Source organism: Rhinoraja longicauda, chromosome 1 (genome assembly GCF_053455715.1).
Source record: "Rhinoraja longicauda isolate Sanriku21f chromosome 1, sRhiLon1.1, whole genome shotgun sequence".
NCBI classification, from domain to species: Eukaryota; Metazoa; Chordata; class Chondrichthyes; order Rajiformes; family Arhynchobatidae; genus Rhinoraja; species Rhinoraja longicauda.
In genome coordinates, this window is record NC_135953.1 from 51,666,670 (window position 1) to 51,681,515 (window position 14,846).

Here is a 14,846-nt window from a genome sequence, read left to right on the forward strand (position 1 = left end):
GTAAACAACATAAACTGGATGTTGTGCAATCAGCAAACTAAGCAGCTCACCAGTCATTGGGCATTTTGCCCCAGAGTTCCACACCAATCAGGTCCATATCTCCAACTTCTTTTATTAAGGCAAGCTGGATACTCGACATGAACTGACTTGTTCAAGTATTTTGGTACCTCATCTATCTCAAAAGACAGGTTTTAATCCTAATATTTTACCAAGATTGCCATTTGAAATAATCTCTATCAAAGATATGTCATTACATTATAATAATATGAATTAAGAAAAAGACAACCTTTACGACATCTTCAAAACTGAGGATCACAGTCCTTTCAATGTTATTTACCTTTTGTCGTCTGCAGCAGTGATGGCAATTAAAGGAACAGTCTTCAATGCAAGAGTTGTTGGTCTTGGTACGTGTTCTGTTTCTGATTTTTTTTCTAGGTCATATTGTTCAGCCACTCTGAAGGCTAGTGGTGGAAGCTGCAGAGCATGAAATGATAGCCTTCGTACAAGATATGGTTCCATTGCTGAACTGAGTATTTCCAACTCCAAATTAGCAGACTCCGACATCTCGTCTGTGCTCTGCACAAAAGAAGCATAATTGTATTAATTATAATTAATAACTAACATAATCTGTGACAAGAATCGTTGATATAACGGACTGCCTGACCGCGGGAACCCTTGCAGCCTTTGTTATAGCCAAGCACAACAACCTCCTCCATTAAAGGCACAAAGTGCCGGAGTAATTCAGAGGGGAAGATTTACAATGCAGGTTTTTTTTAACTCAGAGAGTGGTAGGTGCCTGGAATGTGCTGCTGGGGAACTGATGGAAGCAGTTGTAATGTTTAAGAGGTCTTTAGATAGACACATGAACAGTAAGGGAATGGAGGGAATGGAGGAAGTTTCAGGCTGATGCGTAGCGTAAATTGTTATCCTGTTCAGCATAGACACCATGTACTGAAAGGCCTGTTCCTGTGTTATTCTATGTTATGTTCTATGTTGTATCTAACAAGTTCCCAGGTGCAATATTCAAATTGCTTTTTATTGTCATTCAAAAATAGATTTGAATGAAATTGTCGTTACCATGCGGTCATAAACAATAAAGAGCACAAGACACACAATTACATAGTTTAACACAGACAACCATCACAGTGATTCCTTCAGGCACACCCTCACTGTGATGGAAGGCAAAGAAAAGTATTATCTCCTGCTCTGTTCTTCTCCTGCGGTCAGGCAGTCCGGTATATCTGGTGTAGCTAGGGCATCGCTTTATCAGAGAAAAATCCTGGCACCTCAAAAATAGTCCATATTATCAAGAATTTCTAGGCTAATATCATTGCAAATTTACACTGACCATGTTTGGCTGTAGAGTGAATCTGTGTGGAAACAGGCCCTTCGGCCCAATCTGCCTACACTGGCCAACAATGTCCCAGCTACACTAGTGCCACTTGCCTGAGTTTGGTCCAGATCCCTCCAAACCTGTCCTATCCATGTACTTGTCTAACTGCTTCTTAAATGTTGGGATAGTCCCACTACCTCCTCTGGCAGCTTATTCCATACACTCACCACCATTTGTGTGAACAAGTTACCCCTCAGATTCCTATTAAATCTTTTCCCCTTCATATCATATCATATCATATCATATATATACAGCGCGGAAACAGGCCTTTTCAGCCCACCAAGTCCGCGCCGCCCAGCGATCCCCACACATTAACACCATCCTACACACACTAGGGACAATTTTTTTTTTTTTTAAATTTTTTTTACATTTACCCAGTCAATTAACCTACATACCTGTACGTCTTTGGAGTGTGGGAGGAAACCGAAGATCTCGGAGAAAACCCACGCAGGTCACGGGGAAAACGTACAAACTCCTTACAGTGCAGCACCCGTAGTCAGGATCGAAACTGAGTCTCCGGCGCTGCATTCGCTGTGAAGCAGCAACTCTACCGCTGCGCTACCGTGCCGCCCTGAAACCTGAAACCCATGTCCTCTTGTCCTCGATTCCCCTACTCTGGGCAAGAGACTCTGTGCATCTACCCAATCTATTCCTCTCAAGATTTTATACACCTCTATGAGATCACATCCTCCTGCGCTTCAGGGAACAGAGTCCCAGCCTACTTAACCTCTGCCTTTCACTCAGACCCTCTAGTCCTGGCAACATCCTTGTAAGTCTTCTCTGTGCCCTTTCCAGCTTGACAACATCTTTCCTTTTACATGTTTCCCAGAACTGAACACAATACTCTAAATGCGGTCTCACCAACATCCTTTACAACTGCAACATGACCTCCCAACTTCTAAACCCAATACTCTGACTGGTGAAGGCCAATGTACCAAAAGCCTGTGTGACCACCTTATCTACCTACGGCCACCTGATCTACCTAGACTCTATGACTCTACAGCCAGACGTGGTCAGTGTTAATTTGCAATGATATTAGCCTAGAAATTCTTGATGATAGGGACTATTTTGGAGGTGCAATAATTTTTCTCTGATTAAGTGATACCCTAGCTACACCAGGGATCATGCACCTGCACTCCTGGACCCTCTGTTCTACAACACTCCCCAGAGCCCCACCATTCCTGCCCATGTTAGACTTCCCAAAATGGAACATATCACATTTCTATGTATTAAATTCCATGTGCTTCCCATGCATCCTCTACATCACAAGCCTGGATTGAGTAGACATTGCCCTTAGTCCTTTCTACAAACTCTGTACTTCACTACTGATTTCACTCATCTCCTCAGCTATTGTTTCAGGATAAACTACATTGTAAGGTTAAAGTGGACAATATATCCTGTTAATACGTTGCATGTTTATATGCCTGAACTCCATATGCACTCTCCATTGACAGGTTTTGCAACAGGAGTACAACTTCATAAAATTAATCTTGTTTCTAATTTTGAACTGTTAATTATGCACTCATTACATTTTCACTGAATGTTTAATGAGCAGAACATTTTATTTAAATTAAGCTGAATAATTACAATTATTATAATTTTTGGTATATTGCTCAACAAACCATAGATGCAAAATTAATTAATTTTTAATGGTTATTTCATTTTAATAGATGAACAAGCCACTTGACCCCGAGAGTGAATGTAACATGGATTCCCCAGAATTATTTCAGAGATGAGGAGTGTTTGACGGATAGGCCTGGCTTCATTGAAGATTGTAAGCTTGCGATGAGACCTTTGAGGCATTGACAAGGTAGATGTTACCAAAACATGGAGAATATAGAAATCAGGAAAACAGTCTCTAGATAGAGGGCAGCTATTTAGGGCTCAGAAAGGGAGAAATGTCTTCATTCAGAGAATTGTAACTCTTTCAAATTTTCAGTTATTGTACATAACAAGGTTGGGTTCAATATATTTTTGGAGAATGGACTTAGAAATGGAAATCAGATGAGAAGGGGACGTGAAGTACATGATTAGACATGACATTAAATCCTGGAGTAAGCTCAAGAATCCATCTGACCTCCTGCCATTTCTGATCTGATGTTTTTAAAATTCCTGCAATTGCTTGAAAATGCAACGTTAATTAAAGCGACGAACTATCTAACTTCCTGTGCATTGGCGAGATATCTGAACAGCAGATCTGTCATCTGTCAACATTTAATACAAAGTACAAGTAGAAGTCGCATCATTCAATGACAACTGATCTGATTGAATCTTTTTGTGGAATGGGTTATTAACTTATAAGTCAGCATTTTGTGATTCCTTAGAACATTGTTCAATGTTCGCAGAGATCAAAATTTACATGAGTTATTTTAACAAGGATTGCTGACCACATTATTTCATAATATATTCTTGGTTGCCCTCTGGAGCTTTTGAATAAAGCTAACTCGCGTTTCATGTCAATATCAGCAACAACTCAAATGTGCAAGTTTCCAAAGCATTGACATTTGTTTTTAATTGACAGCTGCAACAAGGGAGCATTACTCTTGAAACAGAGAGAAAAACATCAGTTCAATCTGTTCAGAATTAATTAATTAACCCTTCTCAAGCGTGAAGCTTCAGTAATTAACTGGCATGTTTGGAATTGCATCAAAACCATTTCCAACCAAAATATTACTGCACCTATTTTAAGCACCCTATAATGTACTTATCAGCTTTTGGACAAAATCTACATAAAGTCCTGTGAGACAAAATATAAAAAATATCACACAGGATTTTCATTTTATTTACAAAATCTAAGAATACCCCTATAAACAGTTCTGCCAATTATTTGGCTTCTGCTGGTGAGACAAACTCTTGTTAATCAAAAATAAAATACTGCAGATTCTGGAAATCTGAATCAAATATTTTTTTAAATGCTAAAAATACTCAGCAAGATACATGGTGAAAAATAAAGAATTGACAGATGAATTTTACTTTCCAAATGCAGATCTGTCATCGAGTACATATAGTCAACAGCACAGAAATAGGCCCTTCGGCCCAACTTACCCATTCCATCCAAGATGACCCATCTGCACTGGAGTTATCGAGTCATACAGTGTGGAAACAGCCCCTTCAGCCCAGCTTGCCTACGCCAACTAACTTGCTCCATCGACACTAGTCCCATTTGCCCACATTTGGCCCATATCCCTCCAAACCTTTCCCATCCATGAACCCTTCCAAATGTTATTTAAATGTTGTTATAATACTTGCCTCAACTACCTCCTCTGCAGTTCTGTTTAGTTTATTGTCAAATGTACCGAGGAACTGCGAAAAGCTTTTGTTGCATGTTATCCAGTCAGTAGAAAGACAATACATGATCACGATCGTCAATGCAGTTTCTTCTGTATAACCATCACTCGCCGTGTGAGACAAATGCTGTTCAGGTTCCTATTAAATCTTTCTCCTCTTATCTTTAAACTATGTCCTCTGGTTCTTGATTCCCCTGCTCTGTGTAAAAGACTCTGTGCTATTTCCATCATGATCTTATACACCTCTACAAGGTCACCACTCAGCCGCCTGCGCTCCAAAGAATGAATTCCTGGCATTTCTCCTCACTGCTGAGGCCCACAAATCCTGGCAACATTCTCGTAAATCTTCTTTGCGTTCTTTCCAGCTTAACAACATCTTTCCTATAGAAAGGTGACCAAAACTGAACACAATACTCCAAATGTAGCCTCACCAACGTCTTGTAACATAACATCCCAATTCTATACTCAATACCCTGATGAAGGCCAATGTACCAAAAGCCTCCCCGTCCACACTATCTACCTGTGGCGCCAAGTTCAAGGAACTATGTACTGACACTCCTAGATCCCTCTGCTCTTCATCACACCCTGGCCCTTGCCATTCACTGTGAAGGTCCTGCCTTGGTTTGACTTCCAAAATGCAACTCCTCACACTTATCTTAATTAAACTCCAATAATCATTCCTTGGCCCACTTTGCCCAACTGATCAAGATCCTGCTGTAATTTTTGATAGCTATCTTTGCTATCAACTATACCACCCATTTTCGTGTCATCTGCAAACTTCCAAATCGGGCCTTGTAATTCTCATCCAAATTGTTGCTATAAACTGCAAACAACAATGGACCCAGCACAGATCCCTGAAGCACAGCCTGTAGTCACAGGCCTCCAGTCTGAAAAAACAAACGACAACATCATCCTCTGCTTCCTTCCATAAAGACAATTCTCTATCCAGTCACCTAGCTCTCTCTGAATCTTATGTGATCTAATCTTCCAGATCATCCTGCTGCGTGGAACCCTATCCAATGCCTTGCTCGAGTTCATATCGACAACGTCTACGGTTTTGCACTCATCAACCTTCTTGGTTACTTCTGCTGAATTTCCTCAGTCTCCTCATGAAGTAGAGGCATTGGTGTGCCTTCTTGGCTGTCACATCAATGTGATTGGTCCACGACAGATTGCTGGTAATATTAATGACACGGAAAGGTGTGGCTTTCAAGTCCACATGTTTGAGTACGGAATCCTAAGTAAGGGAAGGACCTGGAAAATGCATATAGAAACATAGAAACATAGAAAAATAGGTGCAGGAGGAGGCCACTTTGTACTTCGAGCCAGCACTGCCATTCATTGTGATCATGGCTGATCTTCCACAATCAGTAACCCGTGCCTGCCCTCTCCCCATATCCCTTGATTCCACTAGCCCCTGGAGCTCAATCTAACTCTCTTTTAAATTCATTCAGTGAATTTGCTTCTACTGCTATCTGTGGCAGAGAATTCCACAAATCAGAATATCCTGTCTACAAAACCCAAAGGCATGTTTACATGCTTTGTCATACACCATATTCATTTTAAATTGTAACCTGTTGTAACAAGAACAGCAGTAGGCAAGCTCTGTGTAAATAGATAACAGTGTAATTACAAGCATTAGTCATTAGCATGTGCTTTGCAATCTGTACCTGGAAAGGTTACTGAAAATGCTTTTCTGAAATTGATGCCATACTGCCCATCCTGACCAAATTGGCATTCTGGGCTAGTCCCATTTGTTTGCATTTGGCCCAAATCCCTCTAAACCTTTCCTATCCATATATCCATCCAAATGTCTTTAAAAAGTCATAATTGCATCTGTTTCTATAGCTTCCATTGGCAATCCTACCACTGGAATTCCAAATGCTCGAATGCCTCTTTCCCATTGGATCCAGGACATCTTCGTCAGAATATCTCTATGCCCCATCACTGCCCTCCTCCTCACCATTTCTTTTCCTTTCAGTGTTCACAAAAGCTAGAATGATTTTATGCTATTTCTGTAGGAAAATAACTGGAGATGCTGGTACAAATCGAAGGTATCACAAAATGCTGGAGTAACTCAGCAGGTCAGGCAGCATCTAGGAGAGAGGGAATGGGTAATGTTTCGGGTCGAGACCCTTCTTCAGACTGATTCGGGTTGAGACCCTTCTTCAGACTTATGCTATTTCTTGTTTCCTGAACAAAAAAGGTGTCAAACACCAAACTTCGGGGTCACTTTGCATTTGTTCAGTTAGCAGTGTCACCCTCTCCCCAACCCTCACTTCACACCATTAATAAGTTCAACTAATCCCTGCTAAAATCTTTGGTAAAACAACCCACATCACCCCCTGATACTGCCCTCCCTCTCCAGACAACATTAAATGATGTTACAAAACCTTTAGATCCCAGAGGGTGCAGCTATGTTTGCAGTAATTCTTCAATTCTATTACACACTTCCTATACGATACGATAGAAATGTATTTATCCCAGGAGGGAAATTGATCAATTATCACAGAAGTACTAATATGCAGCAGACAACTCAAGCTAAATTCTTGTGCTCCATTTGTACATTTAATTTAAATAATGTACACAAATAATCACATGATCCAATTGCTCTTTTTAATGTTTGTATCCAGACAGTATAAGGGAATTATCCATTATGGCCTGGTGAAGACGATGAGAGCATAACATAAGGGAATGATCTGGGAGGTTAGCATCCCTGGAATCAAGGACATGGAGGCAAACTGGGTCCAAAATTAGCCTGGCAATAGGAGGCAGAGGGTCATTGTAGAAGGTTCTTCTTGTGATTGGAAGCTCGTGTCCAGTGGTGCACTGCAGGGATCAGTGAAAATATGATTAGTAAGTTTGCAGATGACACAAAAATTGGCATTGTTGTTGAGAGTGAGGAGGATAGTTATGTGTTATAGGATGACATTGATTATTTGACAAGAGGCACAGAGATGGAAGATAATCACAATAAGTGCATAATCTTGCAATTTGAGAGGGTAACTAAAGATAGGAAATACACAATAAATGACTGGGCTCTCGAGAATACTGATGAATAAAGGGGCACCAGTGTACAAGTCCAAGGATCTCTGAAAGTGACAGCACTGGTAGATAATGTGGTAAAGTCAGCACAGGGGAATTTGCCTTCATTAGCCGGGAAATATAACAACGGGGAGATTATGGTACAACTCTACGAAACATTGGTTAGGCCGCAGTTGAAGTATTATGCACACCTTTGGATTGTAGAAAATATAGAACATAGAACGGTACAGCACATGAAGGGGCCTTTTGACCCACAATGTTTGTGCTGAACATGATGCCAAGTTAAAACTAATCTCATCTGACTGTACACGATCCATATTCTGTGTCATATCTGCCTCCATCTCCACTGTTCCAGTTCCCACCGCTCTCTGTATAAGAAACTTGCCTCAAACATCTCCATTAAACTTTCCTCCTCACCTCATGCCCTCTACTTGTGGACATTTTCAACCTGGGAAAAAGGTTCTGACTCTCTACCCGATCGATGCCTCACAATTTTATATAATTTCAGCAAAGTCTCCCCTCAACCTCTGACATTCTAGAGAAACTAATCCAAGTTTTTCAAACTTTCCCAATAGCTAAAACGCTCCAATTCAGGCAGCGTTCTGATAAAATTATTCTGCACCTTCTCCAAAGCCTCCACATGTTTCCCGTAATAGGCAAGCAGAACAGCACATAATACTCCAAGTGTGGCCTAACCAAAGTCCTATAGAGCTGCATCATGACTTCCTGATTCTTATATTCAATGCCCCGAACAATGAAGGCAAGCACACCACATGCTTTCTTAACCAACCTATCTATTAGTGCTGCCACCATCAGTGAGTTATGAACTTGAATTCCACAATTCCTCTGCCCCACAAGGCTGTTAAGGGTCTTGCCATTAACTGTATCCTCTCTCTTTACATTCAACCTCCCAAAGTGCATCTTCTCACACTTGCTCTGGTTAAACTCCATCTACCATTTCTCTGTCCATTTCTGCAGCTGGTCTATATCCCGCTGTATTTTCAGACAGCATTCCTCATGGTCTGCAAAAACTGAAATTTTGGTATTGTCAGCAGACCTAATCACCGACCTATCTACATTTACATCAAAGATATCACAAAATGCTGGAGTAACGCAGAGAGTCAGGCAGCATCTCAGGAGAGAAGGAATGGGTGATGTTTCGGGTCGAGACCAAGGCAGATATTCACACAATGCTTAAATATCTAGATGAGCACTTGGAATTGCCAAAGTATAAACGGTTATGGACAGCCCGATGGTAAATAAATTAGATAGTCATAATGGGCAGGGTCAAGAGGCATGATATGTGCTGACTCCCTGACTCCGTGGCAACAAACTTAGAGGAGAAATGTAGGTAATGTGACCTGTTACTCCTGCAGGTTTGCAACATGGAATTTCATTCCACTGCTCTGTCAAAACCATGACAGACTAGATTTAGGTTTATATTTATTATTGTCACGTGCACTGAGCCACAGTGAAAAACTTTGTTTTGCAAGTTATCTAAATGGATCAGATAATACTATACATAAATACAATGCAAAACTCAAGTACAATAGACAGAACAAATGAGAAGGTACCAAGTGCAGAATATAGTTCTCAACATTGCAGCACATTAGTTCCAAAGACTAAGTCCAATTTCTGCAATGTTGAAGAGGTAAATCGGATAGTACCTTAGCTTATGGGGACTGTATCCTAGCACATGTACAGGCTGCACTGTTCCAAAGCAAGTCAATTTAGAAAGAGAAGCACCAGAGACCATCCGTCTCTGGTTCTCCACTTAGCAGGAGACTCATTGGATTATGAATAGAAGTAAGAATATTGGATAAAATGTTGTATTTTTCTCAGTCTCAAGGAACTAAAGCAATTATGGAGCTCAACCTTTTTTTATTGAGAACATCAAACTGAAATTTGTTTACCAATTTATACAACATTACACAATGTAGCATGTTTACCGGAAATATCAATGCACTGCACAAAAAGGGCCAGAGCAGACTTTACCTGCTGAGGAGACTCAGGTCCTTTGGAGTGCAGGGGGCACTCCTAAGGACTTTCTACAACACTGTGGTGGCATCAGCCATTTTCTATGGAGTGGTCTGCTGGAGCAGCAGCATCTCAGCAGCAGGAGGGAAGAGACTCGACAAGCTGATCAGGAAGGCCAGCTCTGTCCTGGGTTGCCCCCTCGACTCAGTACAGACGGTGGGAGAGAGGAGGATGATGGCAAAGATAACATCGCTGCTGGACAACGACTCCCACCCCATGGAGGACACTGTCACTGCACTGAGTAGCTCCTTCAATGACAGACTCCTTCACCCCAAGTGTGTGAAGAAGAGATATCGGAGGTCCTTCCTTCCCGCTGCTGTGAGACTGTACAACCAGTGCTACTCCCAGCAGACCAGTCAACAGACCAGTCAGCAGTAACAGTAAAGGAAAACACAGTAAATGATGACAATTATCCTTATCTTTATTTTTATTTATAATGAATGTCTCTTGCTATCCACTTTGCTGCTGTAACACTGCAAATTTCCCCAGTGTGGGACAAATAAAGGAATATATTATTATAATTATTATTATTACCAACGGAAGAGAGACGGTGATAAAAATTATCTTCTGCTTTAGAGAAAGTTTTCACTGAGAATAACACATTTTTTCATGGAATAAACGGCACATGTTCATTTGAGTCTATCCAACTCATTATCCTGAATTCTTGCTGTTATGGCTCTGTGGATTCAGATTCTGAATGAGTCAACAAGTTGTCAGTCTTCTTATCAAATTCATGCTCACTGTAACAATTAAGCTTCTTCTCCTGTTTTAATTCATGGAGATTTGCACTGATATTGCAGGGTTCTGAGGCAGTCCATCTGAAGCTAATGTTTTTGCAATTATCTTTCAGAATTAATCATAACCATCTGGCACACTTTCACAGCAAAGTGCAGAAATTCAGGAAAAACTTTAGCATGGATGGCCTTACATAGTGCTTTATAAATTCTGAGTTTGTTTGCTGTAGGATATTGAAAAGAAAAAAAGAAACAATTGAGACAGAAATAGAATTCATGCTTTGATAATAGAATAGATTATGAATTTAGAATCTGAAACATGTGTCACCAGCACTATTTATGCTTTATTAGAATAACACCAGTTAGAATAACACCATTTCAGAGACACCACAAATCCATGAAAGATCTGAATAAAATAAAAAGGATTTGACTTCTCACTTTTTTATTGCATGCAAAATCATGTGGCAGAGAGGATCCTCGCTTCATAAAATCTGTGTAAATTTGACCATTTAAATCAGTAGAATAAAAATAGATAGGGGTTCTTTAACGGAAAGCAACTTGTTATACAAAATCACATATCATAACAGAAATTCATCTTAGCAAACCTCAAAAAATTGGTATTACCCACATGAAAATTGCATTAAGATTTTGGTCATCTATTTTGCTCACATTTCTGAGCAAGTTAATACCAGTCTTTAATGAAGCAAATAATTTTTGAAGCAAGGAGTTTGTTTGCTCAAACACTGTCCAGTTAACCCAAATGATATTGGGGTTGTACACAACCCCAATATTAATTTCCAATGAGATTTTCTGAATCATAAGTGTTCGTTCGAAAAAGAACAAGCTTTTAATATTTCTTCCTTAGGTGAAAGGAAAATACCTTTGTTAGGTAGATGAAAATTGAATGTTACTTAAAAGGTCAGATTGCTGTTCAACTCTCTGCCAAAACAATCCCAGGTAGACCAAGTGGTTTCAGCAGAATCCACCTCACAATTAAGTGGTTGAACTACAAAAAGGAAGCCTGCAATAGAAACATAGAAAATAGGTGCAGGAGGAGGCCATTCAACCCATCGAGCCAGCACCGTTATTCATTGTGATCATTACTGATCACCCACAATCAATAACCCATGCCTGCCTTCTCCCCATATCCCTTGATTCCACTAGCCCCTAGAGCTCTATCTAATTCTCTCTTAAATCCATCCAGTGATTTGGCCTCCACTGCCCTCTGTGGCAGAGAATTCCACAAATTCACAACTCTCACCTCAGTTTTAAATTGCCTCCCCTTTATTCTAAGACTGTGGCCCCTGGTTCTAGACTCGCCCAACAATGGGAACATTTTTCCTGCATCTAGCTTGTCCAGTCCTTTTATAATTTTATATGTTTCTATAGGATCCCCTCTCATCCTTCTAAACTCCAGTGAATACAAGCCTAGTCTTTTCAATCTTTCCTCATATGACAGTCCCGCCATCCCAGGGATCAATCTTGTGAATCTACGCTGCAACTAACAGAATGTTGCTCATTAAAAAGTAAAAAACTCAGAGTTTCAAAGGAAGTTTATGTAAGGACACAAGTACCCTCTACAAATGCCTAGATTTCTGAGAATCCTGTACCACAGCCAAATGATTGTAGCCATTTATATACCACCTTTCACAACCTTGAGACGTGACAGAATTCTTCATGTTGAAGTAATGATCGCTGTACTAACAGGAAATGCATATCCAATTAACGCACACACACAAAACACATTGGTGCAAACACAATAAACTGAGAGATCTTCCAGGAATGCCTTTGAAATAGTGGCATGTGGTCTTTTACATCCATCTGAACATGCCACCTCTGTTGAACATATCCTGTCAATGTCAAAATAGCAGACAAAACAGCATTCTCTAAGTACTGCACAGTCGTGGTAGCCAAGATTTTATGTTTGTCGGTGAAAAAAGACTTGAACCATCAACTATCCTCTCTAAAGTCTTGTGCTACTCAGCTTGCTCCAGTGCTCACCACAATATTCAACCTCTCCTTGGCAAAGTCCGTGGTCCCTGCATGCTTCAAAAGATCCATCATTGTACCGGTGCCAAAGAATGCCTCTCCAGCGTGTTTAAATGACTACCGACCGGTGGCCCTCACCTCGGTTGTCATGAAATGCTTGGAGAGGCTAGTCAAGAAGCACATCTGCGCCCTCCTTCCTCGCAACATGGACCCACTACAGTTCGCATACCGTCCGAACAGGTCCACGGATGATGCGGTCTCCCAGGTTCTACACACCGCTCTCTCTCATCTGGACAGCCAGGGGGGCTATGTGAGGATGCTGTTCATTGACTTTAGTTCAGCATTCAACACAATAGTCCCCAGCAGACTGGTTGAGAAGCTGCTGGAACTGGGGCTTAGCACCCCTCTGTGTGCCTGGGTCCTGGACTTTCTCACTGCCAGGCCCCAAGTGGTCAGGATGGGGGAACACACATCTAGCTCCCTCACCCTGAACATAGGATCCCCCCAGGGCTGCGTCCTTAGCCCCCTATTGTACTCCCTGTACACACATGACTGTAGGGCCAGGTTCAGCTCAAACTCCATCATCAAGTTTGCTGATGACACTGTGGTGGTGGGCCGGATCTCCAACAACGATGAGAAGGCCTACCGGGAGGAGGTGGCTGATCTGGCACTCTGGTGTCAGGACAATAGCCTCCTCTTGAATGTCACTAAAACAAAGGAGCTGATTGTGGACTTCAGAAGGGCTAAACATCCAAGGACGTACACGCCACTGGAGATAAATGGGTCTATTGTGGATAGGGTGAGCAGTTTCAAATACTTGGGAGTCCGCATCGCAGAGGATCTGACGTGGGCAACGCACATTGCCGCACTGGTGGGTAAGGCTAAGCAGCGCCTTTACCACCTTAGACAACTGAGGAAATTCAGAGTGTCGCTGAGGATCCTTCATTGCTTCTACTCTGGGGCTGTAGAGAGCATCCTGTCCGGCAACATTACAGTCTGGTTTGGGAACAGCTCTGCCCAGGACAGGATGGCCCTGCAGAGAGTAGTGCGTTCGGCAGAACGCACCATGGGAACTACACTCGTCCCCCTGCAGGACCTATACATCAGGAGGTGCAGATCCAGAGCAAGCAAGATCATGAGGGACCCCTGCCACCCCAGTAACGGACTGTTCCAGATGCTACGGTCAGGCAAACGCCTCCGCTGTCACGCTGTGAAAACGGAGAGGATGAGACGGAGCTTCTTCCCACAGGCCATCAGGACTGTCAACTTTGATAACCCCAGAGACTAAATTTTTGTCGACACTTTTGGTGCTATGTTTAGTAACTTATTAACTTTATTTATTGTAACTGTAATTATTTTTGTGCACAACCCGCAGGCATTGCCACTTTCATTTCACTGCACATCGAGTATGTGTATGTGACAAATAAATTTGACTTGACTTGACTTGACTTGAGGGGAGATATAACTTTGCAAAAAATGCACAAAGTGCTGAAGTAACTCAGTGGGTCAGGAAGCATCCCTGGAGAATATTGATAGGTGACATTTTGGGTCAGGACCATTCTTCAGACTGACTATAACTTTGCAAAATTGAGCCCAAGTTAAATGATGCTGAACAATTTAGAAATGAAGAAATAATTTGCATTTGTAGAACAGCTTTTCCCTCAGTCACAAAGTGCGTCAGAGTGTGGGGTCACTGTTGTAACGGGGGAAAAGAAACAAACAAACTGCATAAAACCAGTAAAGAGAGAACTGACTAAATAATATCAACCATGGCACAAATATTGGTGGAGAACTTCCCTACTCTTCTTCATACAGTGCTGTTGACTCTCTCCATTCATCTGACTTCATGAAGTGAAGTTTATTCTCAGCTCAGTTCCAAATAGCTTACTCCTTGTAGATCTCATCAGTGTACTTTTGTTTTAGATTTTTCGTCAAACATTCTTCTTCTGTGAAGCCGATCAAGTCCTTTAAGAATTTTCAGTTTCAATGATATCTCCTCTCATCTTTCCAAACTCTAAACAATACAGTCCTAGTTTATTCAAATTCTCTTCTTAAGAAACCCACCACCACTCAAACCGAATTGCACAACACTCTCTCCATGGAAAATAAATATTTTCTGAGGCTTGGAGACCAAAACTGAACATAATATTATGATTGGCAATGGTTTATTATTGTCCCTAAGATCAGTGAAAATACTCAACACAATTGTGATTTCAGCAAGGCCCTGCATAATTACAGTAAAATACCCTTACTCCTGTAATCAAACTCTCATAATAATGGCTAGTTAGTAATGTACCTGATTAGTTGCTGAACCTGTGTATTGGTTTTCAGTGGTTTGTGTACAAGTACAACCAGGTCCAT

The 14,846-nt window shown here is 41.3% G+C and overlaps 1 protein-coding gene across 1 annotated transcript in view; it reads right to left on the reverse strand.

The window, feature by feature from the left end:
• The window catches only part of pde4d (phosphodiesterase 4D, cAMP-specific), an 805,358-nt gene that overhangs the window by 769,000 nt on the left and 21,512 nt on the right, over positions 1–14,846 (reverse strand). The window contains exon 2 of the mRNA XM_078397174.1: positions 338–576. Within this exon, the coding sequence (XP_078253300.1) occupies positions 338–576 (239 nt within the window). The remainder of the gene's footprint in view (positions 1–337; positions 577–14,846) is intronic.